Below are 20,550 nucleotides of genomic sequence, written 5' to 3' on the forward strand. Positions count from 1 at the left end.
CCACTGCAGTTATGTTCAGCACCAAACCAAAACCGGCACACAGGGAAATCACAGTAACCCTTTTGCAATACGTGTCTACAGTTGTCCGTCAGAGGAATCCATGTGTCTGTGGAATAAGGAAGTGAAGCATCATCACAGTCTGGTGTCATATCCTCATGTTACTGCAGTCTGTCCGGTCAGAGGTCAGAGGGAAAAACCCACACAATACGAAACTTATAATTTATCTTAAGAACAAAGAAAAAACCTGGAAGAAAGCAAGTAAGCAATAAAAAACAGGTATCTGTCATGTCGTAAAAAGTTAGTGGTCAGCTTTAAAATAAAATAAACTGAGGATGACATTTTGACCTTTTTCAAGATCCTTTCAGGATTTGTATACTGTACATTTTGCACAGACAATAAACATCCCAGAACTTACAAAACAATTACACATTTCATCAATAACTCATTAAGAAAACAAAGTAACGTGAAAAATAGTTTTTGTAATGGTCATTTTCATGAGGGAGTACTGTAGCTGGAGCTTCGATCAGTATGGAACCGTGGACCCTAAATAACAGTTAGTGTTTTTTGCCTTGAGGCTTGTATTCATAAATTGTGTCTGTTATGCAGTATAGTTGTGTGATTAATAGACAAGATCTTTTCTCTCTATATCAAATGCACAGGTTGCAGAGTCATTCAAATACAGATGTGGAAACACATGTAAGTGGTCTGACCCTTCTGAAGAATTATTAAATACAACACAACTGTAAGAGTCAGACAAATAAAAACATTAGACAGACAGTAGTAGTATAAAAATGGCCCAAAAGAAATAAACAGAAAACTCTTAAAGTGTAGGAGAAAATAAAATAATGAATTACTTCTAATCAATACATTAATAAATCATTTTACGTCTCATATCTTCACGCGTATTCACATGCTTCTCCATTTATGGTCATCAACTTTAAGTTTGGATCCTCAGCTAGTTCTGGGCCTGTGGCCAGTGGATAGCTCTGGACTTGGACTGTATCTCAGACTGTATTAAGTTTACCTTGTGATCTTGTAACCAAAACAATGTAGTCAGCTGTCAAGAGGATAGTGATAAACAATATATGATTGTTTCTCAAGCAATGCTCTGCCTGCTAACAAATGAAAAGGAGCATGAAACAAAGCAATACACTTGAAGTGGTCTCCCACGTGTGTTGTGTGCTTGTTCCACATAAACTGCTGATTTCAATTAAGAAATGAAGTACAACCTTCTTTGATCCCTGCATATTAACACCTGTACAGGCTGTACAGCACAGACAACCCCACAAAGTAGTGTGTGTGTGTGTGTGTGTGTGTGTGTGTGTGTGTGTGTGTGTGTGTGTGTGTGTGTGTGTGTGTGTGTCTCAGTCCGTGATGAAACCAACATCATGCATGTAGCATCCTCTTCTTCTTGCTTGCATGATATATGTGATATGAGACAACCACATCTGAATGACAGGACATATGATACCAACACACCAAACCTCAATTGCTTCAATAAATCATTAAAAACAAAATGTTGTGGCCAGGCGAAGCTGACTGTCTTGTGACTGTGTAGCCACATGAAATAACTCAGAGGAACCGTCCATCTGCAGGGTGGCCAGACGATCCCCAACATGGAAGAGCTTCAGTGGGTAGATGATCTGCAACAATATATTTAAGGCACAAATTGCTTTTACTACAGAAGTCATTGATAAAAACAGTAATAACGATTTTATTACAATATCACCTTTCATGCCAAGCAAGGTTATTGGAGATTACTGCTCTAATACAAATAGAAAGGATTCACTGAAATAAATATAGCAAAATAAAATAAGGGGTCGGTTTTAGCAATAGTTATGAATAATGTCCCACAAACTTGATTCAAGTGTTACTGTGTGTTTTGTTAAAAGTCCCACTCCAGACACGTTTTAAAGTATTTAAAAACTACACTGCTATGATTCATATTTTGTTTAACATGTCTTCCTTCCTGGAAACACATCTACTGTTTCGCCCTCATTGAGAATTTCTACATCTGGCCTCACCACGCCCAACACTGCTCGTGTTCGCGCTCACGCTAGAGTGATACCCCTCAGTGACTACATTCTACTAGTTTCATACTGACAAGTCTGCTCTGAGCTGGAGGGTTCAGGTTTCTTTGACGGCGTTGTGCTGAAGTCGTTTCCCCGTCAAATAGTGTTTCCTATATTAGACAACGATTGATTTATGGATCAGTGACGCACCAACTAAAGCTTGCTGTTGAAGTTAGTATCTCAAATTTTAGTGCACAGACATCTACTCTTTCAGGAGTGGGATGTGAAAACACCTCTCTAGTGACAGGCTGCTCCAATACAAGTCATTATAGTCACTGTCAGACATTTTAGGGGACACAGATAGATGAAAAAAACTCAAGTGTCATTTTGTTTAACTATTTTAAGGAAAAGCCCTAAATTAAGATTAGAACCCCCCCCCCCACACACACACACACACACACACATATATATACATATATATTACTTTTGATTTATTTTAAATATATATTTTCACATTAACCGCGTGTTAATTAAAGAACATTACCTCCTGCAGGGAATCCAAGATTAAACTTCTGTTGATTTTCCAATTATAATGTCATCAACCTGCAATGCAAGATATCAAATATTGTATTATACTTTAATAAAATGGTCAAATGTTTTATAAAAGAGCATTAAGGCTCAACATTCAGACCAAAATCAAACCGCCACAACTGCTATCATTAGAGAAACAACACTTAATTGAGACCATTTTGAGTTTTGACCCATTGTCTTCAGCTCATACATACAGTACATACCTGGGCATTTGCCAGATGTGGAGGTTTGGGGGCAACACCTGGTTTCTTTCTGGTAAACGCCGGCGAATCGTCTCTCCTCAAGCTGGGAGTCCGACAAAGTGGTGGGCAGGGCTTTGAACTCTGGGATACAACAGAGGAGGAGTCGTCCACCATTTTTCCACTGATGGCAGAAAGGCAGCTGCGGTCAGAGCTGTTGAAGAGGTTAATGCGTTCTCCGGACGATTCAGTGCTGTCCACTAAAGCAGAAACAGACACTTTAAGAAACAATGAAAGCAGTTCTTTGTGCATTACTTGACACTACTTTTTTTAAAATCAACGTTGTCTAGATATGGTTCATGTCGGTGGTGATGTCTAATAATATTAACATGTTCCCAGATTTTAATCTGTTAATATATTATTTAGATCCATATTGAGCCAAGAAGTCCAACAAACAAAAAACCCTCAGAAGATCTGTGAAGAAAAACAAAAAATATTCAAAAATGGAAAAAAAACTCACAGAGCGAATGATGACTTTTCCATTGTTCGCAGTTACGGTGAAGATGATGCTGATGAAGATGATGATTGTTGAGTTCATTTTCAGTCACAGCCTCAGGGGAAGAGCAGACAGCAGGACCGGTCTCTGGCCCCTGTGACTGGTTCCCAAGATAACCAGCAGGGGGCAGCGAGCCCCGTCCAGAGGAGGAAGATGATTGGCTGAGGGTGGTGGAGGCGGTGCTGCCAGAGCCAATGGAGTGTGGTCGTGGATACTCTAAACCCCTGTGTGAACAACAGGCCACAGGGACTGACGACACACATAGATGTCATCAATGAGAAAATAATGGGGTTGTCAGTTAGTTACTAGTTTGGTTTAGTTCAGTGGTTCCCAAACCTCTTCTGCAGGCACTTCTTTGTAGATAAAAATATTATCAAGCCCCCCTCTTCATTACCCACAGTTGTACTGGTCAAGCCAAGGGGGAGATATGGCTCATATGGTCAATTTTTTTGTCTTTGTTTTGGTAGTTGTGTCATTTGGTGGAGATTCGTCGTCTGTTTTACATGTACTTTCAAAAACTTGTCAATGCTTTCTTAACAGTGCAGGACCATGCACCATTTATATTTAGCCTCACTGTGCCCCCTCCTTAAAACTCCAGGCCCCACCTACGGGTTACGCCCGCAGTTTTTGAAACACTGGTTTAGTTGAAATTGACAAAATGTAAAAGATGCAAAAAACAAAATACATTTTTAAAAAGTTGTCAAACTGGTACCAAGACTAAAAGTCCACAGCCATGCTAGCCGCTCTGTGAGGCTGTACATAGCAGTGCTTTAAGCAAAATGATAACATGCCCACAATGTCAATATTCTAATGCTCAGAAAGTATAATGATGTATGAATGTATAAGGGAGAATCTAATCTAATCTAATCTAAATTGTTTAGTCCATATATCTACAATTAATCTGGTTAACAATGTGTATTAGTATATCCTGACACATACTACAACCTGTAGATGTATTGTGCATTATAAATAAAGTTGTTCTGAACATAGTTTAAATGTAAAATGTTATCACTTCAGTAGTTAGTCATGAGGAAACGTGTGTGTGCAGCTCCTTACTTCTCCCAGGCAGGGCGCAGCTGACGGCTCGATCACAGATGGCAGCATCACTGTGTTGAATGTCCATGAAAGGTCTGCGGCCCATCCCCATGAACACCCTCTCCTGCATACGCAGCTCTGGAACATATAGTTTATCCACAATCGGTTTTTCAAACCTTCGAAACAAGTGATTTATGAATTAAGTGATTTATAAACAATATATGTTGTTGTGTAGTTATTACTACCTCTACTGTGAGAAGCCTGATCCCACAGAATATTCTCCAGGTCGATGGTCCAGGCTTTCTTCACCTCCATGCTGGGAGCTTTCAGGGTGTAAGTGTCCTGGCTTTTTCTCCTGCGGAACCAGATCTCAAAACACAAGCTGCTCACACTTGAGTTGTGGGTCATCCCGATGTCACTTGTCTGGGAGAGAAAACACAAAGGGATCATATATAATTACATGTGTCTTTCTGGAGCTTTGCATTAAACTTTTGAAAGACAACTGTGAAGTATTTGGTATTAAGGTATTGAGTATTAAGGCTCCATCAGCATTTGATTACAAAAAGGATGTGTGCAGACCTTGAATGACTGCTTGTAGACATAAACATCGTTGCCAATATCTGTCTTCTTGGTTTTGCTGAAGAGGATGAGATCTTCAAAAAGAAAGATGCGGCGGACACATTTCTTCTTCCTAAAGAAAACTGTAAACTCGTCCTGACGAATCAGCTGGCCCTGCTCTTTTAAATTCACCTGATAGAGCAGAGAGAAGACTGTTAACTCAATTAAACTGCTGTGTATCAAGTACATCTCATATGCCTCATCTGTCATTTTATGATCTTACATCACAATCCTGGATAGCGTCCATTGTGAGCAAATCGTTGCCATGACGCATCTGAAACCGAACCAGCTCTGCGGCAGCTTGGATCTCAGCCCTCTCCCGCTCCCTCTCACTGCTCGTCAGATCAGGCACATACGAACCCGGGCCACAAACGCTTTGCGCGCAAACACTAGATGCGAGCAGTGTATCCTGGATCATGTCTTTTGGCCTGTATGAGCCAGCCAGAGCCAGCATGTCCTGCAGCAGGAGGCTGTACTTGCTGATCCTCTGGATGGGCCTCAGCAGGTAGGATGAAAGGTCCATCATGTCCCCCAGCTCCTGCTGCTTCTTCTGTGAGGGGAAACAAAGTGGGACTGTAAAGCTGGAAAAGGTAAAGAATAGCACCAGCACTCCCTGGGTTTGATGACTGCTGCATCCATTGAAGCTGAAAATGTAACTTTGAACCTTTCTTAAATATAAAGAGCATGCTGGTTCAAATGTAGGTGTACATATAATGTCCCAAAATATAATGTCCCTGACGACCGTGGCAGAGAGGAGGATGCTGTCCAGGCTCCGGTCTATCTTGGACAATGTCTCCCACCCTCTCTACGACACACTGGCCCAGCACCCTTCAGCAGAAGACTCCTCGCACCCAGATGCATCACAGAGCGCCACAGGAAATCAATCCTGCCTGTGGTCATTAAAGTATACAACGCATCCCTAGGAGAGTCTGTCACCTCCTCTCTATGGTTCAGACTCAACCATAGACAATCTGTTCTTGGCACATTATTATAGAGAGTTCCCAGTTCGAATCCTGGCTGGGGCCCTTCTGTGTGGAGTTTGCATGTTCTCCCTTTGTTACGTGGGTTTTTTCCGGGTTCTCCGGCTTCCTCCCACAGTCCAAAGGTGCATGTGTTAGGTTAAATGTTGGCTCTAAATTGACTCTAAAAGGTGTGAATGGTTGTCTTCCTCTGTTTGTCTCTATGTGCCCTGCGATAGACTGGCGTCCTGTCCAGGGTGTACCCCGCCTCGCCCCCGATGTCGACTGGGATCAGCAACATATATATATTTGTTGTCTGTTAATATTTGTTGTTTGTTTGCAGTTGGAGCTTGTCATGAAAATAATTTCCCTCTGGGATTATTAAAGTATTTCTGATTCTGATTCTGAAATGAGAATTTCTGAGGAAGATAGAGCTTGCTAAGTGTAACCACAAAGGGAAAGGGAGGATTTAAAATGGGAAACTTTCTGTTTCGGTGAAGAGAAAGACAGAACACATTGACTGACCTTGAAGATGTCATGGCGACGGTGTAGGATCAGGGCGTCTGACAGAGGTTTGTTTTTGCTGTACAGAGCATACAGGCCAAAACTCTCACTCTGTGGAGAGAACCCAGGTTAAACCATATTAGAAAATGTATGTTATTAACTAGCAAAAATTTACTCTTAGTATCCATATATATCTCCAGAGCTGAAATAGAATAATATTAATCATCTATCATGGTCGTATGACTGAAATCATGTTGTTTCAATCATACAATAATAAAATAAATATAAATAAACAGAATCCCATAAAACTAGGCTAAAATAATTAAAGAAAATGCTCAATAGATTAATAAATATTATATACGGAAACAATATACTACATATGCAGTTATTCATTACTACTCACTGTGAATATTCTCATTTCTCCAGGTCATCGTTATCCCCAAGGAAATTTAAGTCAAAAGTAACTGGACTTAAATTTCTTTGGGGATTACTACTTACATGTCTTAGAAAACAGCGGGCCACCATGGCAGGTTCCCTCTGGCAGGCCTCCAGCTCTGGCAGGAAGTAGTGGCTGTGGAAGTCGTAAAGCTTCTCCAGGTTGCCGAAGATGACACCTCGCTTGCCCCTGAGGTCCTGGGGGATGTCTGGTCTGTCCAGCAGGGGGAGGTAGTGGGTCAGGATGTAGCCCAGTGAGCGGACATACTCCCTCTCTGTGAACACCAGCTCTTCCATGACACGCTGCAGCTTCCTAGTAACACAAACACAGCAAATATTTTCTAACTTCAAAGACAGACTGTTACCTAATACACTACAGTACATATTCTTCAATAATTAATCTATTAGCTAGTATCTTTTGCAATAACTAATTTCATCTTATCATCCTTTGAGCAACTTTTCTGCATCTGTAAAAAAAAAAATTATATTAGGAAAGGTGTTAGGGTGTGTTATGAATTTGATCTTCGCTCTTTGTCTTTTCAAAACCACTTGATATAAAAGGCTAATGACAAATTAACTGAACTAATATTTGAAGAACAATTCAATGCCAGGCAGAACACCAGTATTTTTCTCCCCTCTTTGAGTGAAATTTAAAGTTTGTGTCTGCTCTGACCACAGCCAGCATCAGTGATGGGTGTAGTTGGGTGCTGTCAGAGCTTTGTAGCACCTGTAACTACCTCCAACAGTGATGACATGCTGCTATTTACCCCCTCTACATGCACTGTGATAGAAAAGAAACATGCTGAGTATGGATGGATTATGAGAACGGCTGCTGGGCACACAGACGAGTAAAACACCTCTCTCATCCTACAGAGCACCTCCTCTACTGATGCAAACACATTTAAATTGCTTCACTAAAGCCTCTTTCACACATAGTTCCCAGTAAATTGCTGGATAACCTTTCAGGCACTGCCAGCGATTGTCACTATTCTGTATGCGGGAGAACCCCTCACACCCGCCCCTACTGTTTGACCTGTTGCCCTCTGGGAAACGCTAAAGGTCACTCAAGCCCCACACCAGTAGACTGATCATACGAACTGCTAACAACACACACACACACACACACACACACACACACAGACACACACACACACACACACACAAACACACACACACACACACACACACACACACACACACACACACACACACACACACACACACACACACACACACACACACACACACACACACACACACACAGACACACAGACACACACACACACACACACACACACACACACACACACACACACACACAGTTACAGGATCAGTTTGACACCCCTGGTCTACCTCCTCACTCCACAAAGCACCTTAACAGCACTGCACCTTTGAAACGTACAGTTGTTGTACTGTTGTATATACTTTTTGTTTCTTATGTTTCTATTTAAAAATGCCGTTTGCACTGTTTTTACATTTACATTGTCTTCTTTTATCTTGTGGTGCACGGTGGCTCTGTGGGAGCACCCTCAATCTAATCGTACCTATCTTATCTTATCTTATCTTATCCTATCCTTTCTGATCTTATCTTATCTTATTCAAGCCTATCTGATCTTATCTTATCCATCTTGTCTAGCAATCCATCAAGTTGACAAGTAGAAAAAGAGAAGTGAAGAGATTCAGAAGAAACAGTACCTGTAGTACTTCATTGGAAGCTTAGAGACAGAAAGAAGTGCATGAAATCTCGTTAAGACTCACGGCATTAGTAAACAATAAAGGTGTGCCGTTCAACCCACAGAATATTATCTTGCAAGCACATGTCAGATAATTTAGTTTTTTTTTTCAATCAGTTATACACAACACCCAACTTACAGGGCACTGCTGGCACTCTCCCGGGGACTTGCCAAACAAAAGGCGCCCTCATATCTCCCGATGGGGAGGCTGGAGTGTTTGCAGCATGAAGTCCTGTTACCCCCTGCAGCCCCCCGGTCGCTCATACAGGAGTCTTCGGAGCAGAAGCTCCCGTGGCGGGAGATCTGGAACTTCTGAGCCTCCTGGAGAATCCGACAAGACGGCTGACCGTGGTGAGAGCAGGATGACGGAGGTCGAACCCGCTGCTCTGGAGGAGTGGATGGCCCTGCCGTTGATACTCCTGTGGTGCACGAGTCCTGGCTCACCGACCTCACTCCAAGACCCCGTCCCCATGGAAACCACTGGCAGCCGACAGTGTGGGACTGAGACAGAGCAGCGGCATCTCTCTCACTCCTTGCTCTGCTCGTCTGTTTCCTCCTCATCTCCTTTTCTGTTCTTCTCGCTGACCTATAATCAAATTATACAAAGGCATTAATATTGAGAATATTTCATAATCATCATGGAGCTTCGCTGAAGAGCTGGAACAGATCGGTAACTATTTTATACTGGTCTGGCTACCAGCTCAAAATAGGAATGAATGACAAAATGGGCCATATGCAATTTTAAATTATAAAAAGAAAAGAAACAGATATCAGCATCATCATCAAAGGTTCAAAACTGATGATGATGATTGAGTGAGATGAATGGACCAACAAATTACCTGTGAGGTGACTGTGGAGTTACCTTTGACCCCTGGCTGGTTCCAGCTTGACCGTGATCCTCAGGTTTGATGTTACAGCAGGCTGCAGTCTCTGAGTTAGTGTTATTGCTGCCCAGGATCGGCCTTCTCTTCCCTAAATCCACCGCTCCTGACACAATGCCCTCCCACTGTGGGTGCTGAGGCCCGGGCGTTGATTGTACCACCAGACTCTGGCCACCGGGGGAAGGTGTCTGAACATTAGTGCTCACGACATCGACGTAATGACGTTCACACCAGCTGCTAGAATCTGGTTGTTGGTGGGAAACCTCCTCCACATCCTGCATCCTCTCCTGAAGCTGCTGCCTGGCCTCCTGGCATCTCAGCCAGGCTACATTCCAGACCTGCATACCCCTGGAGCCCCGCAGGCCGCTGGCCTGGGCCTTCACCTCCTGAAATCTCTCTGGGCTGAACTGGAGGAACCTGTCTTGAAAAGTCTGGAGGATGGAAGTGTCGTTGGTTGACAATAAAATACTGGTGGTGGTTGGGTCTGAGACATGTGCTGCGTGGATATCAGATGGGCAAAGGGATGCGGTGCTTGGTCCAGTGTCTTGCTTTTGGTTTCTTATAGGCTGAGTGTTTGTTTGATTCACAGGTGCTGTAGTCTGGTCATGGTCTTGAATTGTGTGGATTCTGGATTGACTCCTGTCCAGGTAGTCAGTGCATTCGCTGGCCAGAGCTGTAGCCTGTTTGAAGATTACAGAGTTTTCTTTTATCATACAAAAGAACAAAAGTTCATGTGCAAAACTTCTAACTATAGAGATGCTACAGGTGTCATTGTTTTTTCGCTGTTTCTTGATTGCATGATGTGTAGTATGAAAAGAGAACTCATTCAAGCAACATACATTTGGACAAAGGTTCACACAGAAAAGCTTGAGCCGATTTGTCAGTTATTTGCTTGTACAGTAAAAACAAATTAACAAATCATTAAGACATGAGGTGTCTTTCATTAAACATGGAGTGCTGCCTTCTTTCTTACATTTCTTTTGGGTGAAACAAAAAAAAGAATGAAAATGATAGTTATCTAAACCAAATGGGCGTCTTGGTGAGTTTGGTCTCAACAGGATATGAGCACTATCTGCATACTGGTGTTGAACACTTAAATTTTGAATGCTGATAATGACTTATCTTACACCAACCTGCTCACAAAAATCACATATGTTGACCATCATCTGTAGCTCCCTGCCACATGCCTCTGCCCTGCACAGAAAGTCCTCGAGGTCTGACTTAAAGGTGCAAACAAGAGTCCTGAAAACCTCCGTCTCTGGGTAGCAGAGCCCACTCTGCTGGAGTTGCTCTGCCTCTGACACTAACGTCATGGCATGCTGCCTTCGGTCCTGGAGGACGAGGGAGAGAGAGAGAGCGAGAGAGAAAGATTCAGACAGGTTGACAGACAGAGAAACACAAATACGTGACAGCTACAACAACAGTGGACTCACATTAGCGTCAATGAGGAAAGCGGTGAAGCTGTTGAGGATCTGCTCCATTCTGTCCCCAGAGTCCTCGACTGATTCAGCCTCCAGCAGGTGGCGCTCTCCCTCTTCATTAAACCACTGTTGCATCTGCAGGGAAGAAGATGCAAAACAATATTGTGTTTCGTAGTGTGAGTACATTGATATGTTACTTATTTTTAAAGTCCTAATGTAATGTAAATTATTAGAGTTCCCATAAAATGTTTAAACAATGTGCCCTTGCTGTTGTTGCACTTTCTTAATTTAGTCTTTTTGATTATGTGTATTTTTGAGAGTGGCTGTCCAATATAAGAGCAAAATGTAAACTGTACACATTTGCCCTAATCTCTCAATTAAAATAGAACTGATAAAGTTGTTGAGCAATACTGTGCCTTAACTGTTGTTAAAAGAACAAATAAAACCAAGAGCTCAGCAACTTAATCATCCCAGAAAACGAAAATTAATACACCATGCAGGGACATGAAACACAGAAAACAATCATCTTACTATGCACATACTGTCACTATTTCTTCACATCCTGAATTTGATCACTTTGTGGCCACTGGTTTATGTGAGAAAAGCAACAAACTAATTAATTTTCCATTCAAATGCAAAATCCTGAAAATTAAATTAATGAAATTTGGTCCGTTATCTTTATGTCGCTGGATTGTAATGTCCTTCATGGTACCTTTGCACCGTTACTCTACTTACCAAACCTGATATATTTTAAAAGTAAGTAGCATTAACCTGAACATCACTCAGTGGGCAGATGTCAGCTATTGTTACACACCTGCCTGAAGTGTCCCTCCACCTCTCTAAGTTGCAGCAGATACTCCAGGTGTTCCAATGACATGTTGGACCTCTGCACAAGGACGTGAACCTGCTCCTCCACATGGTTGTACAGGCTGGTCACCGAGTCCACTGCGTCACTGCAGGTAGGAAAAGAAAGTGAAGAGCATAGGCTTAAAAAAAAAATACATAAAAGATATAATGAAAACTTGTGATCTGGAAGAAGAGGATAAGGAACATAACTTAAGTAGGTTTGAATAACACAAATTCACACAAACTGGGAATAATTGGCTCATGACATCTTACTTTTTCTTTTCAGCTTTTGCACAAAGGCAGTTGTTGTGTGTTTAGACCAAATGTACACCTATTACTGATCTCAAAATACTAAAAGTATGTTATTGTGTCCCCTTCACAAGGAACATACTGTAGGCTACATTTGGAATACTTTCTTGTGTCCTGTGTATCTGAAATAACCTGCCATCAAATAATGAACCTAAAAGTGTGGTTGGTATGAATATGTTTAGTCAAGTGGATATTTTCTAGCGGCTAGAATATTCAAACACAAGGCATCAAAGGTTATGTAAACAAGTTTACCCTCCAAAATGCTGTAGAGCCAACACCTGGGTGTTGTGTACATGTTAATATAGCAGGTGAGAGCAAGAGTTTACCTGAGATCCTCCCAGTGGGAGTATTTGAGGTCACTCTCCTTCCGCAGCCTGGCTAGGATGGCCCCGCCCTCCCTCTGCAGGTTGACCAGTCGGCTGTCCTCCAGTACATTCCTCATAAGAGTCCTCTGGTCCACCATGCACTGCTGCACAGTCTGCTTGACAAAAATATGTTTTAAGATCAGTGGATGATACAATATCTTTTTCACATCAACACAATTGTTGTTGGCTGTTTCTGTGTGCATTCACCCACACTTTTATATAGTTACTGAAGTTTTTTGGGATTATTAGCAAAGACTTTCCACCAGCTTTCAAGGCCAAAATGACAACATGAGTAAGCGGTCAAAGGACAGAATAAAGGTACCTGTACAGTGTCCTTCCTCTGGGGCTCCTCTAACTTACTGATGGCTCTCAGAAGAAGGCTGGACGCATCATGAAGATCAGACACAAACGGGAAGAGTTTCTAGAGAATGAAAGCAGTGAAATCGAGTAAATCACGGGCTATAGGTCACTGCCTGATTTGAGAGAAAAGAGGCAGAGAGGAGGCAGGTAATGTGTTGAAGTGATTGTCTCACCTGGTGCAGCGCTAACCAGTCACAGTGGCTGTGAGACAGTGTGCCATCCAGGTGGGAGCTCAGCTGACTCCCCTCCACCAGCTTGAATAAGGCTTTCATCGATGTCACCACTTCAGTCTGCTTCCAGGAAACAAATGTCAAAGTAACAGCAACACGTTTTCACAGCTACAGAATGAACAACGAGGAGATTCTTATTCACTTCTTATCATTATTCACCACATCTTCTAGTCTTCTAATAAACATATTATATATTTTTCTCCAATGTTCTTCATCATATCTGTCAAATTTAAAAATTTATATATTGTTTGTTGGTATTTGTTTTATGTGACCAGACCCTATGGACTGTCAATAGTCAGTTTTGTTTTGCTGATAAAGTATTTTTTTATTCTTTCTTTCCTCTTGCCAAAACTGCTTTCTTAAGGACTTAAGCAGTTACAAAGTGTATACTCAATATATTCTCCTGATGATGGTGCTAAAGCAACCATTGGAGTTAAATTACATTATAAAAGTAAAGGATTTGATCGATTGATTTGTACAATTTGCACAAAAATGGCTGTACATTATTTTTTTAGACCAGGACAGGTATCTTTTAAAAGAAATAACAATTTGACAATACTTAAGTTATTCTACTCTATTAACTACTGGTATTAAATGCAAAAGTATCTGATTGTAAATGCCACTGAAGTCCTGCTGTTGCTCCTAAAGTTAACCGTCAGGTGATGTAGAAATATTTCACTGGATTAATATTCCACCTCTGGGCATCGTGAATGTCACCTGATTTTCATCTTAATCCATGTGTTATCAAGATATTTTAGTCGGGACCATAGTGATGACCCAACAACCAAATGACTGACTGACGAACGACCATGGCCAACCCTATAGCTGCACTGTCAGCATGGGAAAAAAAGATAGAGCTTATTGTCTATTCAGATGAACTACCCTTCATAGAAAACCAAACAGAGGTGTTTCTCCAGCTCTTATAATAACTAATGCAAAGAGTGAAAAAGCTGACCTGGATGCCGGGACATCTCTCTGGCCGATGGCTGCTCTCCTTGTCAACCAGCAGCACAAAACTGTTCACAGCCTGGGGAGTCTGCTCCTGCAACAGTTTAGAAGACATAAATGCCACCTAACTACATTCACGTCCCTTTGATTTGAGCTAGACCCTTTTAGTGATCATTGCAAATTAATCAGAGTACACTTAAAAAGTCAAAAACGTATGGGCATCAATGAAATGTAATTGTAAATGTAAGTAAATAGAACTGATATCAATGTAGGAAACTGTATATTCAATTTGTAAAAAAACAAACAAACTTGTACATCATACAAGATATTGTGCCTTTCATTACAAGTAAGTGAAGGAATTTTTTTTTGTCACATTACACACAACTTTTCAATTAAGAGGAGAACTTCTGGATATTTGGTCTATCCTCAGGAGCTGCTGCATTACTCAGGATCGACAGTTCACTCACAATTCATCGTCTTTAAACAGCAGCAAAAAACACCCAAACAGTTAACTCTGCTGTGGTCAGCTGCAATGCACAAGTTTCTTTGCTTCTTACCTGAAGCGCCATCAAGGCCTTGTAGAGCTGCGGCTGAGGATTTGACTTCCTTGAATCAAAAACAAGCGTCATCCCAGCTTCTCTGATTTCTCTCCTGATGGATTAAAAAAGCAAATAAAACTTCCGTCCAGTATGACTTTTTTTTTGATTGATTGATTCAAGTCTGGTTAACTAATTTATTCCTTCATTCATTCATTGATTTACTAGCAAATGGCTGTTACCTGGTGATAGTGCAGAAGTAGAGCAGCATCTGGAACAGCTCTTGACTGGTTACAGCTGATCTCCATCCCTGGTAGTGTCCGTAGAGCTCGACTATGGCCCTGCCTGTCCTGTCTCTGCCACCTGGAAGGGTCAGAGAGAGGAAATAAAAGGGAATATGCTGTTATCTGTGACCATTTCCAGTAACCTGTTGACTAGTATGGCTTACCGGATGTACAGTGCTGAGAATGCCTGACATCCAGCACGTCTCTCACACACACCGGTTGTCAGGCATTCTCCTTACCATCTGCTATCTCCACTTTCGGGCTTAGCGCTGCCCAAAACGATTGTCAACGCTTTAGATTAATACAAACAAGCCGCAGCCTTTTTTCCCACCTCTATCCGAAAATGATAAGCTTACTCCGCTGCAGTATGGTCTGGCAATCCAAGACTACCTACTGACTGATCTCCAAAAGGGCGAAGACAAGAAAGAGAGAAGAAAGCATCTGATTTATTTTGCTCTGCTCCACTGCCATGCTCATACCCATCCTTGAGGAGGACTACAATAGAGATAGATTCAGTAGAGTCAGGATAAGTGTTATTAAATAAAATATACATTAGTGTCACTCATATGTGCTGTATAACTGACATTTTTACTGTAATTTCTTCCTGTTTTTATGAAAGCTAGTAATGAATTATTTAATACAGATATTTTATGTGATCTCATTTGTATATGTTGCCTTTTTTCACTTTGTTACTGCTTTTGAAAAACTGCTGAACAATGAATACTGATTATGATCATAATCGTGGCTGATTGATGTTTTTTGCTGGGTCTCACGCTAACTTACCAGTGAGAGATGCTACTCCCGAGTAGAGGGGGTGGTCTCTGGGGTCTGGGGACCCAAGGGGAAGGTAGTCTGGTCTGGGACGAGTAGAGGCACGTTGGGAGATCTTCTGTGTCTCTGCCGCTGGAGGTGGATCTATCTGTGATGAGCTCTCCTTCTGATGGCCATTTCTACTTGTTATGAACGTACTCCCAGGCTGAGCAGCATCTGTAGAAAGTGGACATATTGTTTTTCTGTAGGTAGGCTGATGAAGTTTAATTTCTATATGGTAGTAAATAATAATGAGATGCTAAAAATCAAACTAGAATAGAATATGGTACAAGAACCACATTAGTCTGTACCTGGAGTGACCGTCTTCCTCCTGTTGATCTTGGGTGAAACCAGTCCAAAAGCTGTGCTGTTTTTACATTTGACCACATGCAGCTGGGGAATCTCTGCGCAGGAGCCAGTATTTTCTCTTCTCCTGACATTTTGACCTTCAACGATGACCAGCGCACACTTCTCTGAGGTGTCCACCACAGCTGTGGAGAGGGATGAACACCTTCCATCTGGCATGGATTCCCGTCTGTTCTGTGGCGCTGAAAGAGGGTTTGGAAAGTTTGGACCCACTCCTGTGGAATTAAATCTGCTTTGTAGCCTTTCGCAAGGCTTTAGGCTCATGTTCGGCGTGGAAATTTCAGTTGAAGTAAATGGAAGTCTGCTGTGTTTGGCAGAGATGACATTGGACTGATCGTTTAAACTCGACAGAGCTCCGTTAATGTTTATCCTCGTTCCTGCTGCTAATGTTTTCCCGTTCACATTGTGTAAATTGCCATAAGTGTTGGCAGGATGTGCACTCCTTGGTTCCCTAAATTCTAATGTTTGTTCCGGTAGCCCATCTAATGTTAATACATTTGTTCCCCTGTAATCCATACAGGGAGCAGTGTTTGTATCTCCTGTTTTCCAGTATGGAACCGTATTCTTTTCTCCTGACTCCTTACAGATGGCTCCACTGACAGAGGAAGGAGACTGGTGTTGCCTCCTAGGATCAAACCATGTTCCCTGAACATTACACCATGGATCCCCTGTTTCAGTCTCTGGCATTACGTCAGGGCACTGTGAGAAATCACCATCCTCCTCCACAAGAGCTAACATATTCGCCCTCTCCTTCTCCTGTCCAAAGGTGACAGGGTTTTGTATAGCAGCCTGGTAGGAGTCCCTGTATCGACACCTGAGCTCCAGAGCTCTGGAAGCCTTTCCACCTTGTCTTCTCCTCATGCACGGAGTACAGGGCTTCTCTGAGAACCGGACAGTGCGGACACACTGAGAAGATTCAAGGGAGTCAGGGTGATGGGATTGGGAATGGTGGAGAGACGTTTCTGTGGACACATTGGGCCTTAATGATACAACAGCTTCTGATCTAGAATGACTTTGTGTTTGTGGTTTTGTAGGTAAGTGCACATGTGCTTGTGACTGTGCTTGAAGTGGTATCTGTGTGTTAGGCTGTCTCTGTAGTTGCATGTATGATTCCATTTGTGCATGACGATGCATTTGTGCTTCTCTGGGTAGATATCTTTGCATTTGTGGTTCAATTTGTGTGTGCGGTTGCATTTGCACTTCTAATTTCTGTTGTTCTTCAGTTGCTGACTGAGCTCTACTAAAAAGCATAGTTGCCTGAAGAATATCAATATATTCTCCTTCTGCAACCACATGGTCTGCTGGCCCTCTCCTGTTTGTATCTTTGACGTTTGTATCTTTATGTTTATCTGGCCCTTTATTTGCAGAAACAATCACACTCTTATCTTCGCCTTTGCATGTAGTTATATCTCCCCTTGCAGGGGTGCATGTACCTGAAACAGGCCTTGTTTTTGTGGCTGTATTTAGATCTTTCCCAGTAAAGCAACTGTCCCACGAATTAGGGGACACCCAGCCAATAGGCTTAGGCTCAGTTTCAGTCTCTTTCACTTTGACTAGCCTAGATGAAGAAGCAGCGCTAGTATCAACCAGGCAGAGTGAAACAGCGATGCCGTGCCTCGCTGGACATATTCTGGTCTCCACGGAGAAGGCAGAGGGATGTGAAGAAGATGTTAAAATAGAATTTTGAATGGTTACAGGATACTGTTTTGGTGCAGATTTCCTTAAAGGAGAAAGAGGAGATGAACGATCTGATGAAGAATTCTCCGTAAAATGAGGAAGAGGTGGAGGATGTGGAAGCGGAGGCGGTAAAGGAGGATATGAAGGAGGAGCAGAGGCCATACTACTCCCAGCACACAGTGGCACGTCAACAAAGTCAGGCACGGCCACCCGTTCCCATGGCAACCTCACCACGCCCCGCTCGGTGGAGAGCAGGCATTGGCTGAGAGGTGTTCCATGGCGGCCCTGGTTGATCTCCTCTAACCAGTCACGGCTGAATATACAAGGATAGGATGTTTCAGGGATCGGGGCCTCCTCAACTACTTCCACTATCAGCCCCTCTTCTTCCAGGAGGCTGCAGACGACGATGCGAGCTGATTGGTCACAGAAGGGTGCCACCTGGAGGTAAAAGTCGCCAGGCTGAAGTAGCACGGGGTTGATGGGAGCCAGGTGGACAACAACTTGGTCACGCAAACACAGAGGCCAGCCCTCACACAGGAAAAGTACATCGGAGTACTGAGCCTAAAAGGGGACAAAGACAATGACAAAGTTTCAGAAATGACCAATTTTTTATTCTATTTTTATTATGATATTAAGTCCAGCAAGAAGATCTTATGGCAGCTTTGTTCCATATTAACAAACAGACAGTGACTTACACATGCAGCCTGCTGCACGGTGTCTAAGATGTGCTTGGCTGGGACCAGAAAGTCCAGCAGGCACCGAAGGGCATCTCCCTCATATCGACTGTCGATAATTTGGAAAAGCTGGCTGAGAAGAGTGGGGGCAGTGGCCTCGAAGGGCGGGTACAGCACCGACAGCAGGTTCTGGATCGAGCTCTCCAGAGAATTAACGTTCTGAAAACATGAGAGAGAAAGCAGAGGTTAAAGAAAAGCTTTGCTCAATGTCCTACTGGTTCATTATTCTTCAACACTACATCAGTTACAAGGCAGGTCATGATCTGTGGACGCTATAGACGTGCACTACTTGGACAAGTTTTCAGTTTTAGAGTGATATTGTGTGTGTGTGTGTGTGTGTGTGTTTGTGTGTTCATGTCATCATTGCAAAATGTGGTCCTGGAGACACCTACTGTAGCAGGAACTACTGTGTAATTTGCCAGCTGTTTATATGTCTGTGGCCAGATTTTATCACTACCCCACTGGCCCAAAATGCAGTCACAAGACTTTACAGGTGTGTAGTTGAGATCAAAATGAAAACCATGTCTAAGCAAAGGTGCTTGACGAAGCATTGCCCCACCACTTTATGCCCCTGGCTTGATTTGGTATTTTCTAACTTGCGGCCGGTGTGATCCCATCGCAAGATGGTCTTTAGTTAATTATTACAATTGTTGATTAATATTCTCACAATCAGTTAATCAATTTATTGTCTCTTCCATTGAAATTGTGACTTCAAGTGAAGTCATTTACTTAAATCTGCTGTAATGCTGAACAACAGGAAACTAAGTTCAGTACTTTTTATCTCACTGGCGTCTCTTACAGTAAATTACACAGGCCTCGTCCTCAACCTCATGGCCTGCTGAGAGAATAGCTACACAAACACAAACACTCTGTGCTCATCATCAAACATAGTCAGGCAGCTTGACAGCAAACATCCAAGTAAACACTGTGTGATGGCTCGTCTCAAGGCTAGCTAGCCTCCTGGTTTATAGTTTCACATTCCCTTTGACCTGAACTCATGGCCCGCTACCCACTTTTAGGCCCTGCTTTATTTAGCATCCAGCAAAGGCCATGGCAGCAGACCTTAGGGGTTAATGTATATACATGCATGGCTGAGGCTCTGTGGGGAGATATATGGCATCGGTAAGGGCTGTGTGTGAATGTCGACACATAGCATGAATGCTGCTGCCCCCTTTCCCCTCAGGCATGTGTTCAGTGTCATTTACTGTAGGGGATTGCATCAATGTCAGTCAGGAAATGTGTCTTAGTTTAAAAATCTTCCTGTCTTGAGTATAATTAATCATTAATGTTATGTGACATTTTGGAAAATACATTTATTTGCCTGCTGGCAGAGTTAAATGAGGAGATGGATAACAGTCTCATATCTGTTTGTTAAAATCACTTCCAGCTGTGGTTATGAAGAAAGGGGGAGATGGAAACAGAATAGATTGTGTTATGAATAATGTCCCCTCAGATTAGATGTTATCTGTTGTGCATCTCCTTCTCTGCACCATTGAAAGAAAAAGAAATGTATCCCTCGTTCTCTTCAAAAGCTTTTCAGATTTGCAGGATCAGCACTGTATAACCAGGAGACGTACTCAGTGAATTCTCTTTCCTATTCAGTGTTCCTATATGTTTGTTGTTTCTTATCTGCGTCTGTTTTTACTTGTTTTCCCCTATAGGCATCATCCACCCTCTCTATCCTATCCCCTTACATTAGATCTAAAAATGCTGGACTCTCCACAGCCCCCACGGCTTGGAAAACATCACTGTGACTCAGAGCTTTGTGGTCGGTCCTGCCACACCCTGCTGGGACAAAACACAGCGATGTTCATCGTGATAACATGAAAGAGAAGGAGGAGGGGGACGGTGATGATAAAGGAAGCAACTGTGGGGCCAAAGGAGAGGAGGATGAGGATGGGGTCAGGCTCAGAAGCACAGTATGTACTGTAAAGCAAATTCAGTTCACAGTTCATAAAATTTTAATTAAATGTTTTCCCAGCCTGAAGACAATGAGCCCCTTCTTCATTAACTCTCAAATGATGTCCGTGACTGTCCGTGAATGTGTTTTTTTTCTCGGTTGTCAGTGACGGAGGTCTGGATTCTTGGCAAAGGGCAGCTTGGAAATTCTAGAAATTAAAATAACCTGTATACAATTGCACATAATCATGTTTATAAGGGA

The 20,550-nt window shown here is 42.4% G+C and overlaps 1 protein-coding gene across 1 annotated transcript in view; it reads right to left on the minus strand.

Moving 5' to 3' along the window:
- Positions 1 to 764: 764 nt before the first annotated feature.
- LOC310952076 (pleckstrin homology domain-containing family G member 4B-like) overlaps positions 765 to 20,550 on the minus strand; it is a 28,449-nt gene continuing 8,663 nt past the window's right edge. The window contains exons 2-27 of the mRNA XM_083920562.1: positions 18,351 to 18,548; positions 17,887 to 18,216; positions 16,692 to 16,884; positions 15,924 to 16,103; positions 15,586 to 15,789; positions 14,761 to 14,881; positions 14,540 to 14,633; positions 13,990 to 14,076; positions 12,978 to 13,094; positions 12,767 to 12,865; positions 12,406 to 12,557; positions 11,739 to 11,877; positions 10,937 to 11,059; positions 10,637 to 10,834; positions 9,462 to 10,183; positions 8,762 to 9,208; positions 6,953 to 7,202; positions 6,476 to 6,565; positions 5,215 to 5,541; positions 4,953 to 5,123; positions 4,619 to 4,796; positions 4,395 to 4,511; positions 3,303 to 3,587; positions 2,807 to 3,042; positions 2,557 to 2,615; positions 765 to 1,643 (exon numbers count right to left, since the gene is read on the minus strand). Of these exons, the coding sequence (XP_083776688.1) occupies positions 2,577 to 2,615; positions 2,807 to 3,042; positions 3,303 to 3,587; positions 4,395 to 4,511; positions 4,619 to 4,796; positions 4,953 to 5,123; positions 5,215 to 5,541; positions 6,476 to 6,565; positions 6,953 to 7,202; positions 8,762 to 9,208; positions 9,462 to 10,183; positions 10,637 to 10,834; positions 10,937 to 11,059; positions 11,739 to 11,877; positions 12,406 to 12,557; positions 12,767 to 12,865; positions 12,978 to 13,094; positions 13,990 to 14,076; positions 14,540 to 14,633; positions 14,761 to 14,881; positions 15,586 to 15,789; positions 15,924 to 16,103; positions 16,692 to 16,884; positions 17,887 to 18,216; positions 18,351 to 18,548 (5,097 nt within the window). The 3' untranslated portion in view covers positions 765 to 1,643; positions 2,557 to 2,576. The remainder of the gene's footprint in view (positions 1,644 to 2,556; positions 2,616 to 2,806; positions 3,043 to 3,302; positions 3,588 to 4,394; positions 4,512 to 4,618; positions 4,797 to 4,952; positions 5,124 to 5,214; positions 5,542 to 6,475; positions 6,566 to 6,952; positions 7,203 to 8,761; positions 9,209 to 9,461; positions 10,184 to 10,636; positions 10,835 to 10,936; positions 11,060 to 11,738; positions 11,878 to 12,405; positions 12,558 to 12,766; positions 12,866 to 12,977; positions 13,095 to 13,989; positions 14,077 to 14,539; positions 14,634 to 14,760; positions 14,882 to 15,585; positions 15,790 to 15,923; positions 16,104 to 16,691; positions 16,885 to 17,886; positions 18,217 to 18,350; positions 18,549 to 20,550) is intronic.

The sequence above is a fragment of the Echiichthys vipera genome (assembly GCF_963691815.1).
Source record: "Echiichthys vipera genome assembly, chromosome: 9".
NCBI classification, from domain to species: domain Eukaryota; kingdom Metazoa; phylum Chordata; class Actinopteri; order Perciformes; family Trachinidae; genus Echiichthys; species Echiichthys vipera.